Source organism: Ptychodera flava, chromosome 11, assembly GCF_041260155.1.
Source record: "Ptychodera flava strain L36383 chromosome 11, AS_Pfla_20210202, whole genome shotgun sequence".
Lineage (NCBI taxonomy): Eukaryota > Metazoa > Hemichordata > Enteropneusta > Ptychoderidae > Ptychodera > Ptychodera flava.
Genome location: NC_091938.1, coordinates 40,961,308 through 40,977,638, shown reverse-complemented (window position 1 = coordinate 40,977,638; position 16,331 = coordinate 40,961,308). Strand labels below are relative to the sequence as shown.

Here is a 16,331-nt window from a genome sequence, read left to right as displayed (position 1 = left end):
TATATATATATATATATATATATTCACACACTTTTAAATAAACACTTCTAATTTCATATATAGCTTTATAATCCTAAACTGATGATGACAGATGAAGAGACTGTATGACTGTGATCACAGAGGTTTTCTCATTTCTAAAATCTACCACAGAGGGCAGTAGACAGTATACCAAAGTTGTTTATAGCCGTCACTGACCATACACTAATCTGTGTTAAATCGATTATCAAAATGTGTCATTAGATGGTTTCTCGATTTACAGACTAAAAGGCAGAGCTGACAGACCTTATCACTTCATGTCTTATGTGGGTTTGTACCAGTATTTATGCTTCTAATTTCTTTACCATTTCAATTCACTGAAAAGAGTTCCATTCTTGTATGTACTTTTACGTCACATCATCACTGAGCAAATCCATTTCGTCAGTTAATAACTAATAAACATTGGCATAATAAGGACAGTACCTGTAGAAGGCTATTTAATTGTTTGGTGTGATGGTGTGTCTGTCCTCTCTGTTGTAGCAGAAAGTATATTCACAAGTCTTGCTATGTAGTATATCAAACTAACAGTTTCCTACCTATCTAGTGGACTAGCTTTTACAAGATTGGGAATGGGAGTAACGAAATAAAACAATGTTGAAATCAAACTTCCAATCAATCTTTGATGTCAGTATTTTTCTTGAAGGATTAAGAGCACTATTGACTGTTATTATAGAATTTGAGATAATTGATTGACCTGGATATAACGTACATAATGTAACATTACAAGTACCACAATTACATGACAACGCTATACTACAAAAAGTCTAATTACTGAACATGCAAACTACTTAACCTCTTACTAGTCAACATGTACACAATACTGTTAATTGATTGTGTCATGTTAAGCAAATGATTGCAATGTGAACAATTTAAATAGTAGATGCAATTTCATTTATATCATGAATAAATATAACATTTTAAATACAAAGCAGTAGGCAGGTATTGGGGGGACAAGGACAGGTATGAATACATGGATAGCTTTGAGTCATTACCTTGACAACAGTAACTCCAATGGTCCTGTCCCCTCACAAGCTGCAGCATAATGGATTGGCTTACGTCCAGCTTTATCTGCAGCATTGTAATCTGGTAATAATGCCAGTAACTTGGATAGATACTTGGGATTTGGATTAATGGCTGCACAGTGGAGTGGAAAAATCTGTAATACACATTGATATTGATTCAAAGATATGCTGTGTATTAAGTATCTCTGTCTGATCTTGATCAAACAATTACACACTGAAACATTATAAATATGCGTATATACAAAAAATATGAAACAATTGCATTTTTACAATCACAGTGTTCATGCAGACAGCAATTCTCATCACCTTTTAGTTTATAGCAAATGTTTCACTGGTAAGACTGATAGACAGAGGAGAGATGGTTTGTACAGAAAATTCTGGATAAAAGAAGACAGCCATCCATATGGTTATGGATTGTTAATGATTGGTTAACTTACAAAGTCATTTTCAAATGGTTTCTTTTTCACTGATGCAGCTCGGAATTGACTGAGGTCTTCATTATCATACAACAAAACCTGTGGAAGGTATAATATAAATTTGATTATGGATTAATCTTCACCAGAAAATGGAGGATATTCTCATTGCTTGTTTTCAGACACTGAATAGTTCAACTCAAATATTTCAATGGATTTAATAAACATTCTTTAAATGACCAACAAAATGCTTACATATTAATGCAGTTACTGCTCACAATTCACATATAAGAAAGAACTTTTTAATCAAGATGAGCTGACCAGTAGAAAATTAAACATGGTGCTCAAACTCTTCTCTTTACATTATCACTATTGGTTCATTGCTGAGATTCAAGCTCAATTTATTCACTGAATTTTCAGCAACCCTTGTGTGCATAATACAAAGCATTGCAATACTATGGAAGGTAAAAATCATTACGAGATGAAAGTTATTGGTGGAAATGATGTATTATGTATCCCTGATAGGCATATGGTAAGATTTGCCAAGCTGTCTAGTAGTTGTACTGATACCAGTAGTCAAAGTGTTTATGTGGTTAAAGCATGTATTTGAAAAGTGTACTGGTTTTACTGAGGAGAAATGATTCTGCCAGGACACTCACCTGCTTGTGAAGAAAATTGAAACCATATCCTCCAGATTTTTCTGTCATTTCAATGATATGACCGGCAAGTTTACGATGACCATGTCGCACTGCTACCACAACATTATCAAACAGATAATCCTGGAGAGATATGTTGGAAGATATAAAGCATCTATCACAAGAAACATGGATTGTACAGAGACAAGACTATTAGAGGATACAATATAAATATTTTACATTTGTTAACATTTAATGATTTGCTTTCATAAATTTTTGGACATAGCACACTTTGAACAGTCTATAACTTATCAGGTACTGTATAATCATTACTTTTCACAGGGGGATTTAACGTCACTGTTTGGATTTTGATATATTTTCACTGATTTGTCACTGCAACAGAATCTGTTGTTATTTAACATTTTCACTGAGTGTGATTAAATTAGCAGATTTCCTTTGTATGCTAAAATAGGAAAATTAAATTCCAGTGAATAATGCATGCATTTACATTTAACAATTCATGTGAGTATTTTTCCACTAAAATTCCAGCTAGTGTTAAAATAATATCAAAATCTTCTTTCTTCTAACTTGACTGACACTTCATATCAGAATGTTGACTTCATAGCCTGATACATGTATTGACATCTTTCATTTATTTGGAAGTTGATCCATGTCTTTCCCATCCCAAGAACACTCTCTGGCAATTTTTGGGCTCTAAAAAACGGACTATTTCATTGCTATTTAGGTAACTTTAATAATGATAAACTAAAATTTAATGCAAGTTACAGTACCTAGCCAGACACTGGGAGAGGGAAACAGTGATTCAGAGAAAAACGACATAAAATCCCAACTCATGATTCCACAAAATGATAAGCATCACTAATTAAAAGCTTACACATTGTTTATAAGCCTACTCTGCTGAAATAAAAGAGAATAGTAGAATCTCACACCCCAATGGACCTGGGATCAGATTTCTCACACGAGTTGATATTTTGTCTCATACTCGCCTGTGGCTTGTGTGAGACAAAATATCCCAAACAAGTGAGAGAAATCTGGTCCTTGATGTGTGAGATTCTTTTTCTCACATGACCACAAAATGCATTAAATTCACATTGAACATGTACATAATTATCCAAAATCGTGACAACTCTGTCGTCTGCCACTGTACTCTGGCCTGCTTACTTTGTAGTTCCAGTCCGTGTGTTACTCGTCATGCCATTAAATAACATTTTGTGCATGGAATGAAACAGACTGTTTATCATCCAATCAGAGCTTGTGTGATATATACTGCAGAGTGTGGGACGATTACTGAGAGTGTGGGATTGATTTTTCCCACTCCGTCAATCCCGCACTCCCAGCGGCCAGGAATGTGAGAAACAAAAATGGAATACTACGTGACATGCTACAGACTATACTTATTTACCTCAAAGTTGGGAACAGCAGCCGTAAGTACAGCTAATGTGGACTTGGATACACCTTTCTCCAATGCAAAACGAACATATGATCTGGCAAGATATGGATCCAATTTCAAGCCTGTCTCCTGCAAGAATGATTTTACAATATCTTTACGATGTTGGATGGCTTTTAAAGAACATGAAAATTAAAGTAACCAATGGCAAACTTTCAAAAGCATTTTTGCTACTTCATTATCTCCATACTGTCAAAGCATTAAATTATGACTGAAAATAGTAACAAACTGAAACTCTGAACAGCTATACTTGTCAGGGTGACAACTTCAATACTTTGATTATTTTATCAAACACAGTAAGACTTAAAATGAATTTATTGAGTATAGTGACTCACTTTCAATTCCATATCAGTATTTTTCCAAAGTTATTTGTTGTTTCTTTTATAGTTCACAAGTCTTAGCAAAGGAGCTGCATTGTTTTTACATATAATAATCAGAGACTTAATTTGACAGTACCTTTGTGAACGCATCATTGCCTTCTCTACTTCCTCTGCTTTGACTTATACTCCTCACAGCATGGCCTAGAGAACGGTAGTTGTATCTAGCATATAAAATGAAAGAAAACAAACAAAGAATACTTTTGATATCAAGCCCAAAATAATTATAGAAATAGAACTACAACTTACTGATTGAAGCTTTACAGACAACAAAAGCACACAGAAAATACCATACTGATATTATGCTACTAAGTATTTCGTTCCTGGGTGAATTTTATGAAGGCGTCAGTGATTCAAAATATCAATTCACCATTTCTCCAGGCCACAGGTGTCATTTCAAGGACTAATACAGTTTGTAACTTTGCTTTCCTATGTTTGAATTGATCCGCATGTTTTAATAAAATATTTTAAACTTATAAATTGGTCAATTTGATTCTGTTACAGTGAATTTCTGTAAAAATTTTGGCATCATCTTGTAGAACATAGCTGACAATGGATTGATCAACATTCTTTTTTTTTTCAATCAAGAAATCTGCTTGAATTTGAATATACTGGGTGGAATATTATGCTTTTATTTGCAAATAGAATCACAAATTCTATAATTTAACATGGCCTTAAATTAGCATAAGTTCAAAACTTAACAGATTCAATAAAGAACAAATGTGAATATCACTTTTTGTGAAAAAGATACACACAATTAAACTATATAAACTTGAATAGTTTGCCATGATACTTTTTTCTAGGAATGGTATATGTATTTCTTGATCATACTTCTTAGGATTCACATAAATCATGTAAAAACATTTTATATACCTGCCAGTTGACTGTGCTTGTAGAAGATCTTGAGATAATTCAACTCTGTCTGTCTTTGGTTCTTTGAGATCTGCTCCTAAAATCTTGATAGCTTGATGATTGTTGTTAATGATCGCATAGTTCATAGCATCGTATTCCATATTGATGCTCCGATTGACAAAAATCTGAAAATGACAACAAAACAACAGAATTGACATGATTTTGAACAAACTAGTATTTACAGCGACATAAAATTCAACACAGAAATTACAATTGATAGACAGCTGATGTTGGTGATGATGATTGAAATGAAAATTGATTCGCAGTTTCAACTACTTGTCCTGAATTGAACATCAACCATGATGTGCAATTTGAGATAATTCAATACAAGACACTGTAAATGAGTTCAGAGAAATATTCCAAGGTGACCAGGTAATTCTGAGTATAGCAATAAAAACTCACTACAAATCTGACTAGTGGTTTGTAAGTGATGACAGTGTAAAGTAAAACTGGAAGGATTTACTTCCGATATAAGGATGTTAGGTCTTGCAATGCAAGCCTTGAAATTTTTTTCAAACTGACTACCCGTGGGACGTGTGAATTTATATCTTCACTTGGCAGAGAGGAAAAATCACTTGCTATCAACTTCAAATAATTGTACCAGTAACTTGTAATAGGTAGCAAAAGTTACATGCATATTTAGTGAATCAAAAGAGAGAAAAGGCAGAGTCAAACATGAACTTAATCTTATTAGAATGAAGGATTACAATGAAACATGAAATGTCATAGAAATATAACAATACTTTTGCCTTTTCTACAGATTTTGATCACTCAAAAACATCCTTGAATTTCAGAATTTTTCCCTAAAACTCCATTCCAAATAAAATCTTTGATAAGCTTGTCTGCTTTTGAACTTTTCCTCATTACATTATTTTCTTACAATGAGCATGACTGCTGCTCTTTATGTTCAAACTGAGACCACAAACAACTGCTTACTAATGTTTATTTGCTGATGGCCTTCATATAAGTACATCTGTGAACCTTTACAGCATGTGCTCATTAAGTATGTTTTATTTTGATACATGTATTTGTGACGAAAGTAGATTCAAGTTTTGTTTGGCATCTCTTCCATGCCAATTTCCCCTCTACAGTTGCTTGTGTATACATGAGGGCCGGCCCCTCTTGGGCACCATACTGGTATATAGATGTGTTTGCCTCCCTGTTAAACTGAGCTCGGTTGAAGAGTTTTCATAATGTGTAAAACAATGCAATGTTGTTGTTTACATTTGAATTCTAGTCCAGACCAGAGTTCACTCATCAACAACAGCAATGCAGTCTACACATGTACAGGCTGAGTTGACAATCTCACCACTGCCATCTAAACATGACTTGAGGAGTAGAACAAGAAAATGTAGTTGACATTAAAAACAAAGAGAGTGAAAAAATCATCAAGAGTTAACAGCTACTGGTCCTTTCAGCAAGATTTCAATGTTTGTGTGTTACAGCATAAAATTAATCAATATTGAGATTGCTATAATGCATGATTTAAACATCAACGATTATTTCATACCATAACTAACCTGGCTCAAAAAGATACAAGACTGAGAAATCTGTTGAATTATCACACTGAAACTAGTTAACACTTACCCCACTGACTTTCTTGGTGTCTGCTATCATTTCTTGTAGTTGTTTCATATCATTGGTCAGTACAGCTCGGATAGATCGTTTACAGTTAAACAACGGTGATACTGTTGGCATATCTTTTTCACCTCTGAAAATCAAAAACATCATTATAATACTTTAAACCTTACAAAAATATGCATATTAATAGTCTTAACATAAATACCAAGTCTGCAGAGTAATACTATGTTCAGACAGGGAAAAATTGAAACGCTTCTGCAACACTATTTGTGATTTGTAAACACAGGGGATTAATAGATTGAGTCCGCTTGCGTCCACATACACAAAATTAAGCCATTGTTTTGATGTTTAAGACGTCTTAATGCGCCCTCTCGAGTTCAAAAGGTGTGTATGGCCAAGCATTGTTTGTAACAAGATGGCTGATGGACGACGTCGTACTGGCTGTAAAGAATGTGAAAGAGGCTCCCCACCTAACTATCCAAAATGTTTTTGTGTCGAGTTTGTGTTTTATTCGTTTCTAAAATGTGTTCCTACATTCTTATCCGATTGTTTGTGTTAATAAAATGTTTGTTTCGCCTCGCCATAAGCTTTCCTCACACAACAAACATTACCGTCCACACTAATCCAAACTTCCCTACAAATATCCGAGGCGAAACAAACATTTTTATTAACACAAACAATCGGATAAGAATGTAGGAACACAGTTTTGAAACGAATCAAACACAAACCTAATGACTCAATCGAATATTTTGGTTCCCAATTAATAAATCATAGACAATCTCAATTCTCGGTTTATGGCAATTTTTGTCGACTGATAAAAGTCTTTTCATCTTCAACATTCCATTCTAATTTCACCTACGGTATATAATATCCTAACCTCCTGTGACTTTCCTTCTAAACGCTGATTTGCCTTGTGCACCAAAGAGATGCTGTATTTTATGCCAAACGATGAAAAAATATGTGAAGAAATAAACATGTATCAGTCAGTACGGCAGGCGAAACCCGGACGGCCATACCGATTGGGGACAGAGCAGAGTAGATCGAAACGCAAACGAGGTGTTATTATAGGAAAGGCGGTGACTTATTTTAAAGCTGAATAAAATGCTGTCTCTGGTTGTGTAAGTCTGTTGATCGAAATATATATTTTGTTCCCAGTTGATTAATCATGGGGGATGGCAGTCTCGATCTCCCCTTTATGGTTCGATATTTACTGACTCGTTCCCTCTCATTTTTGTCAATCAATGAAAGCATTTTCGTCTTCCATATTCAATATTACTTTGACCGATGTTACATCCTGACCAATACTGTCATTAGTTTTGACCAACGTACAAAGACATTGCCCATGCGTCCGGCTGATGAGATGTTTTGCAAAACGGTTGAAGAAATGGGGGCCCGGGAGACATCGATGTCAGTCTTTCTGGACTGTTTACATGTAGCTAATAGGGGATATCAAAGGAGATGAATCAGTTAGTTGAATAAAACATAACTTTTCGGACTTATTTTATGACAATTTTGTCAATGTCGGACTTTTGATTCAAGAGAAACCAGAATCACCTACAGAGATGTCTGTATTAAACACGGACGCACAATTGGGAATAGTTTGTTATGCTACTGTCGGTCTCAGTCGTGGTGTCTCTTCCATAAAATTTCGAAGCTATAGGTCTACACTTGTCGTTTCGATTCACAGGTAGCGGTACACCGATGACCAGATATTGTACCGTTCTTAAAACTAGTCTAAGCAATTTTACGACACTGCACTATTTGCCATCGTGTCTCCCCGTGAACGTCCTTGAACCTATGGACGTGACCATTGTTTTACTGCGCCCATTAAAGTGTAAACCCCTGTTCGTTACCAGCAGAATACTTTTTAAAGTTCTGTACATCAGTGTACACTGTGTGTATAAGCCCTAAACCTAGTTTAATTCAATTATGGAAAGGTATTAACGAATAAAGGGTCGTTACAGTTGCTAAAATTGCGAGAAAAACGGCACTTTTTACTCAAATAGAATAGTCCTATTCACAAGCGCTATTGTTTTAAATCACGTCCATAGTGTGCTGTTGATTTTCATTCTTTCGTGCAATTTCATTCGCTTGAAGCAATTATCCTTTCATTTGACTGCTCTGTGGGACTCTTCTGAATATGTGTTTTGGATAAAAAGAACTCTACAGTGAAAGACATAAACTTCGACGGTGATAGGTATACAATATCGGTTCGATGTGTGAAGATATACAGATTACAAGTTATTTTAGAAGTTCTCAAAACCAGTAAAAATAATTCTGCGCTCCACTTATTGATAATTTCTTCTTGTGAACGTCCTTGAATCCGTGACCGCGACCATCGTTTTCGAAGTGTTCGACGGTGGATGATCGGTAGATTAATGAAGATAAATGTTACTGAACTATCGTGTGATTGTTTAACAGCATGGTTAGGTAATAGACGGCCGGTGTAGTCTGTAGAGGCGATACGGTGAAATTCCACGGCCCAAGGGAGCGTACATTGCATGGTTTCTTACAACGAACGAGCCGTCGGTTTCCATAGCTATACCTGAAATCAGGCCTTACCGATGTCCCGGGCCGATGTCCCTGTCCTGATTCGGAGAACAACTTTCAAGCTGCGTGTTGAGGTTCAGATGTCCGATTTTTTCATATTCAAAAGGCTTATTGATTTACAGAGAACGCCCGTCTTGTTTTTAGCTTTAACTTAGCACATGATGGCAATTGAAAATTCAAAGCCAAATAGCCAGTGGGAAAAAATAGACGACTCGCTCTCACCAGCGGTCGAGGTCGCAATGAAAAAAAAATCGAAGTCTCTGAAATCGGTATCATTGCTCCGCCATGTTTATTGTTGGTTGTACGGCCAGTTTAAAGTCACAGACTTTCTTCACGGTAAAATTCATATAATTGCCATACCGCGAAGTTCCCTGTGCATTTCAATGTGTCTATTTGGAAGCAAAAGCGCCACGGACATTCGATCGATGGTGATGAACTTTCTCCAGGCCGTGACATGTCACCAGTTACGAACTTTACCGGTTTTCGATACGAAAGATGCAATATATTATCAGCGTTGTTCTCGTTGTGTTTTGAGTTTGATATGGAATATAACAGGAAAACACTAACGATTAGAGTGACGATAGAGACCATGCCCGATACGGAAAAATTGACATCAACTACTTGCAATGAGCAGTGACCTGAAATTTCAGACTGATATATAAATGTCGATAATATAAAACATTGAAATGCCGGAGAGAGAGAGGGAGAGAGAGGTTTACGCTGTCGCAAACTGATTATACTCTTTCGGATAGGACTTCGGTGTAGACGATACACAGACATCGAAAATGTACACCTACTTTCCAGAAATTCGACTAATCTTATAATAAAGAGTGGAACAAATCCAAAAGTGTTGGTTGAAGTAAATCTTCAGATGTTGGTTTTCTAAAGTTAGATAATACTTACAGAAATATGGTCGTAATAGTCTTCTTTTAAAAACTATTATCTTCAACACCACGTTTCTTATGATCGGTGATGTCATTTTTTATTATTTTTACAAACTTTCAATGCATCAAACGCTATAAGACTATCTCATCTGCCTGTCAAGGAGTTACAATATATTTCCAAGGGCTGGCACACGATGTCAACTTACGTGTCGTCCATCGAGCGGCCGGTGGCAGTGTCACAGATTGTTCCGTCTGTAATTGCGGCCACTTTGATTTTGATGTGATACCAACGTGCGTTTGAGGTTTTTTGTTACGAAATTTGTCGACCTCACAAAATTTCACAGTCCATGCTTTGAAGCAGTCTCAACATGGCAAACATGTCTCGCTTAAATTTCATCCTCGTCGTTCCAAATTAAATTCGACCACTAAATTATTTCGGCAGTTTTAATTTCCTATTAATTCGACGTTTTTCAAATCGTAATGAATTTTTTCTGGTCGAATTGATAGGGTTTTTGGTAGCAAGCTTATCTCTTCGTCGGACCAGTATACCGCGAGATGTAGTACTGTGTTCGGCAGCCATGGCGAAAGTGAATATTGTATATTGGTTGTTGTTTGTTTTATATTACAAATACCTGTCGCGTGAGGGCGTTTGAAACGCTTTTGAAGCGGCTCAGTCTGTCCACACAGCGATTTGCGGATAGAGTTAATCCCTACAACGGCTCTGGTCGGGCCGACTAAACCGTCTCAAATCTGAAACGCTTCAGAACCACTTCGGAGTGTCCACACATAACTTTCTGTGTCAGTATTGGCCCAGAACCGTTTCAGAGACGTTTCAATGGCCTGTGTATGAACGGCATATAAAATAACTTTTTTTGTGAAACTATGAACTGCATTCTTGGACTTGAGTTAGGTCCAATAATGACACATCCCTGTTAAAATTTACAAACTCATTTTCATAGATTATGTTTAATTTTCATTGGCAATTCTTTACTATATTTATCATGTGTGTACATATTAAGAAAAAGATGCCATATCTTTTTATTGAAAAATAAATAGTAGTGAGTAAAATCCCTCATGATTCTTCTCATCAAATTTTAATGTTTTCAAATGATAGAGCTTACATAATATAAAATAAACACAGAGACCCCTAAAATTAAAAGTGTGTTCAGTATCATTTTTGAGCACTTAATGGTGACTGGTAAAAGTCTGATTGTAAAGCTTTAAAAGGCCAGTACTTGTCACTGTTGATGATTTTTTTCACTGTATTTGTTTTTATGTCAATTACACTTTCTTGTGTTACTGATAAACGCATCTCAAAACACCAACTGTTTTAGTTCTCAGCACAGTGCTGATATATGTAACATGCATTAATTCTAGTCAGGACCAGAATTCACTTGTCAACAATAACGATGTTGTTAATACATGTACAGGCTTAGTTTGAAAAGCTAAATGCTGTGTATCTCAACATGTTTTCAGCAGAAGAACAAGAAACTGTAGTTGACATTAAAAACAAAAATAGTGAAAAAATCATCAAGAGTTACAGCTACTGGCCGTTTAATGAAACAATGAAGATTCAAGAAACAACCATTTTTAAGATTTGTTGAAATCATGCCATAAACACACTAATATTATGGGCAGAGAACTTTTTGGTTAAAATTGAACACAGTGACCATAATGTGCTATGACCTTTGACCCTTACCTGACTTCAAAGGTTGGATCTTTACTGACCACTTCAATATCAGTGTTAGGTTTGAGTTTCCTGTTGGCATCTTTACTTTTATCTTCAGAATCTTTTAACTTTCCTTTCTTTATTTTCTTGTCTTTCATCTTTGGCCTGCCTCGTTTTCCTTTCTTCTTTTTCTCCTTTTTGATCGCTGCAAAAGTTCATATCAATCTTGCGTTGAAATTTGAGACCAAATCATGGCCATTTTTGTGATCAGGTCAAGCACTCTGGTCCCAGAATGAAGTTGATGTAAGTCACAAAACTGAGTTGCTATGAGTCTGAACAATGCATGGCATCTACTGGCAAAATTCTACAAAGAGTTGTCAGAGAAGTCTTTCTATGACAAAGCCTGGGCACTTTCAAATCAAAGATGTGATGTTAAAACCATACAGCATACATGTACCTCTGAGCTTGCTGTACTAACTGAACAAAAGTACATGTACAGGATGGCAAGCCAGAATTTCATACTGGATGGGATGGAAAGATTCCATATATGAGGGTATGCCAGGATTTCATATACAAGATGAAAAGACAGGATTTCCAATGGATTGGTATGCCAGGATTTCATACACAATAGTAAGAAAACACATACTTTGATAAGAGATAAACAGTTGCCTGTTAAGCCAACTAATGGTTGCCATAGATACATCTCTGTATGTGTTTCTCACCTTTTGTTTTCACCTTGGACTTGCTTCCTGGTGGCCTTCCTCTCTTCCTTTTCCCTTTTCCAACAGCGGTCACTTTCTTGGGAGGTCTTCCTCGGCGACCTTTGGTGCCCTTTGCTTTCACTTTCAGTTTTAAGTATCTGATTGGTTTCTTAGTACGTGGTGCTTCCTCTTCATCGTCCTCCTCATCTTCTTCTTCCTCCTCCTCCTCCTCCTCCTCCTCCTCATCATCATCATCACCATATCCAACATCATTAAGTTCCATGGCCAGAATGTTTGCTATAAAGGGGACATTTTTCAGACATTCAAAACTTTGCAAAAAAACTTATTATGCCATTGAAATATAGATTCATTAATGAATTATCTTAAGTATATCAGCATTTAGCAAGGCATATCACATTTCATTTACACTGTCATTACAATGCTATCCAACACTTTCATTACAATGCTCTCAATATATATATATATATATATATATATATATATATATATATATATATATATATATATATAATGGTAAACAAACATTGAAATATGCAGAGTATCTTTACTGTAGATACAGCACCTTTTGAAAACGTAGAGCCAAAGTCCCTGAAGCTACTCTAGACATGGATACAAAATTAAGTATTTCCTGACTGTCTGAAATTATCTCACTATCATCCTGGGGACCTGTAAACCAAATCTGTCTGACAAGCGGTTTTGAAAAAAACAAGGGACCAAACAGTTGACAGAGCTCTGCTGTGTTATGTAGAGAATAACTTTTTGTGACACATGTATTGATGAAGAAGCTGGATATCTTTGATAGCTCATTTCAGGATGGCCTGACTAAAAATGGCAAAATTAGCTGCAAAAATACAAAACTGATGATTTCATTATAATTTCAATATATTACATTAAGATAAAGCCTAGGAACCTGTTTACCAAATATCAAAGGCATCAGACAAGTAGTTTTTGAGAAACACATTTTTTGACCAAAAATACAAAATTGCAGATTTCATCATATATTCAATATATCATATTAAGTTCATCTGTAGGAACCTGTATACCATTCATCAAAGCTGTCAGACGAGCGGTTTTGATGAAATAAAGTTTTGACCAAAAATGACAAAAAATTCCTTAAAAATACAGATTTGCATATTTCATCACAATTTGAACAAATCTAAGTTGGGTTATCCCTAGGGACCTGTATACCAAATAACAAAGTTGTCTGACCAGTGGTTATGAAGAAGAAGATTTTTTACAAAAAACGCCTTTTTTGCACTAATTTGCATATAAAATTAAAAAAAAACAGTTTCTCAAATCATATTTTTCATCTACACAACAAATATCAAATCAGTAAGTATTTGAGTGGACGGACGCCTCACAAACGGACATACATACATACAGACATACAGACGATGGACACCGGACAGATATTCAAAACACTGCCAAAACATCACATACATGCATGGCCCTACCTTCTTCCTGTTCATCAAGTTTTCCTTCCTCTTTTTGTTTAGCTTTATTTAAGACAAGTTCAATTCTTTCTCTTTCTTTCCTTGATATCTGCATTCTGTCTTTGTCTTTTCTCTCCATGGTAACATCTGTTAAAACACTGTCCATTTCCACGGTATCATAGTATGCCAAGCCATAGATGTCTGGAGATTTAGCCATCTCCAACCAACGCACTTTGAAAACTTTGGTGGATTTGTATACATTCTGAGATGCTTGACAAATGTAGTATGACCCTGTAGTAAGATATAAATAAATTAACTAGATGTAAACATTGGCAACATTAAACTGGTTATGTGTGTTTTTGTCTGCAATTTACTGTAATACCGTACAATTCATTGTAGTATAATCAGCATCTATTCATTTCATAGACATTTTCTTGATTTCTTTTCAATTTGACGCTTACTTTATGTGAATTTTTAAAACTGTCATGTTCACCGAGTACAGTGAAAGTGACACTATCACATGTTGAAAACAAAACAAAAATCATGACTAACAATTGATCAGATCAGTAGTTCAAACTGACTCATACAGCATGTCTATTTGCATGCCTCAGGCAACAAAAATGCTTCATCCTCATTCTGAAAGAGCAGACCAATTTGACATTTCTTGTCAAATCTATGAATTCCAAACACAGCCTGTATTTACCTTCTTCATTTCTGACAGCAAGATAGTCTCCCTTCCCATAATACACTTCTTTCTTCTCCACTGGTGGACCTACACCTGCGCACTGTTGTGCTGCAGCCACAATATGCGACTGGTACGTATCAGTCGGTGTTCGTTTCCGTTTTATCTTCGCCTGTGGTGCTGGTACTGCTGGCCTCTTCTTGGCTTTCGCCGGCTGAAAATATCAATAATGTTACAATGTATTCCAATTTATCACTCTTCTCAAACTAATATCTTTGTACATGCTCAACTTGAAAGATACAAGGACTTAATTGTAATTTGTTTGAGTTCCCATCAAAGGTCAACAATGATAGATTAGCTATCCAACTCAATTAGGATATACATGTATTGTTCTGTACCCATTAACAACTCAATAATGGGTTTTTAAGTACAACAGAATCAGTACCATCTATCATTGTAAATTCATTAAGACACACTTATTAAAATAATTCTGTACAGAAAGTAAACTATTACGCCAGTTTTAATTGTTACAAGACAAACTGTACATTTAATCTACTTGGAAATTTCTGAACACTTGATAACTAAAATGACAGTTTGTTTTCTATACACAATTAAAATGGCCCACACAATTAAAATTAAAAAGTGTGAGTGAAAAACGAGTAGAATACTGTTGTAAATGCAAACAAGTTTAGGATAACGACAGAATGCAGGCAAGTTTTGGAACCTCTTATGTCAAGTATTAACTTAGGGATTTCTGTTTGTATTGGCAAAACCATTTCATGCTATTAAATGATGTAATACATTGTATATTTACAAACAATAAACAATAAGTGAAGATGGACAGTGGCAGAATAGTTGCAAATAATTTCCAATTTCCTTCCAATATTTTTTTCCAATTCTTAAGAATAGTATGTTTGCATATATGCAACCATCACCTGGTTTCATATCTCAAAATCAGCTAATTTGTTGCCACCAGAGGACAGCAGTACGATATACACATACCAGGTACATGCCTATATATTACAAAGGTCTATTGATGGAGGATTTTGCCTAACCAATGCAGCAGCTCATAAGCTGTATATGTGAGCTATAACATGCATTCCACCTTCAGTGTCAAAAATATCGAGGACTTAAATTTTAAAAGTGTGTGTCACCATTTTCATTTTCAAACCTCTGTGTTGGTATGGAATAGGGTAATTAAGCCACATCATAATAATACTGTCTGATGATATCCCAATCAAACAGTGAATTATCTTCCTGTTATTTGACTTACAAAAAACTGAGAGGCATGCAATTATGAGATAATAGCCTTGTTCACATCGGCAACCCAACTGAAATTTGGGCCGACGCAAAATAATCCTCCTTTTGGGAACAGATTTGGTCCGTGTCCGCACTTACTGGTACCTGAATTTGGGCCGAAGTAAATTTGCCTTCCTTTGTGACCTCTGACCTGTCAAGGTTCAAGATGGCGGATTTGAATTTGTTTCTACTGTTCATGATTTCCGGCGGTTTTTACGCACAAGAAGGGCAAATATGACTACCACTCGTCATTTTACGTCTCCTCTGTGCTCCAGTTAGTCCCATGAACCACCATATTCTACGCGCCAATGCATTACTCAAAATGAACATGTGAGGGCGTCAACTGGGCCCAGGGCCAACGTAATATATCCACACAGGCGATTTGCGTCAGACCAAATTTTGCCTCGGCCCTGAACCCCCCCTTCTCACCGTGACCAAACTGTAACAAATAGAGCCACGATCTTCACCTTGCTGTCATTTAGACTACATAATAAGGATTAGACTTGTCATGATATGTCAAGTTAGAGTTAAAAGTACAATATTTGTTAAACAGCTGACTGAATCTTCTCTACCGATAAAGCCTGAATGTTGACATGACACATTATTGAACACTTCTTTAACCAATCCCAAAGTGAAATATACACTCAT

The 16,331-nt window shown here is 35.8% G+C and overlaps 1 protein-coding gene across 2 annotated transcripts in view; it reads right to left on the bottom strand.

The window, feature by feature from the left end:
- The window catches only part of LOC139144539 (poly [ADP-ribose] polymerase tankyrase-like), an 83,503-nt gene that overhangs the window by 42,892 nt on the left and 24,280 nt on the right, over positions 1–16,331 (bottom strand). For both annotated transcript variants that reach the window (XM_070715240.1, XM_070715239.1), the window contains exons 3-13: positions 14,406–14,598; positions 13,724–13,993; positions 12,270–12,545; positions 11,578–11,752; positions 6,451–6,574; positions 4,825–4,988; positions 4,031–4,115; positions 3,530–3,646; positions 2,131–2,250; positions 1,496–1,573; positions 1,029–1,192 (exon numbers count right to left, since the gene is read on the bottom strand). In XM_070715240.1, coding sequence (XP_070571341.1) covers positions 1,029–1,192; positions 1,496–1,573; positions 2,131–2,250; positions 3,530–3,646; positions 4,031–4,115; positions 4,825–4,988; positions 6,451–6,574; positions 11,578–11,752; positions 12,270–12,545; positions 13,724–13,993; positions 14,406–14,598 — 1,766 coding nt within the window. The remainder of the gene's footprint in view (positions 1–1,028; positions 1,193–1,495; positions 1,574–2,130; positions 2,251–3,529; positions 3,647–4,030; positions 4,116–4,824; positions 4,989–6,450; positions 6,575–11,577; positions 11,753–12,269; positions 12,546–13,723; positions 13,994–14,405; positions 14,599–16,331) is intronic.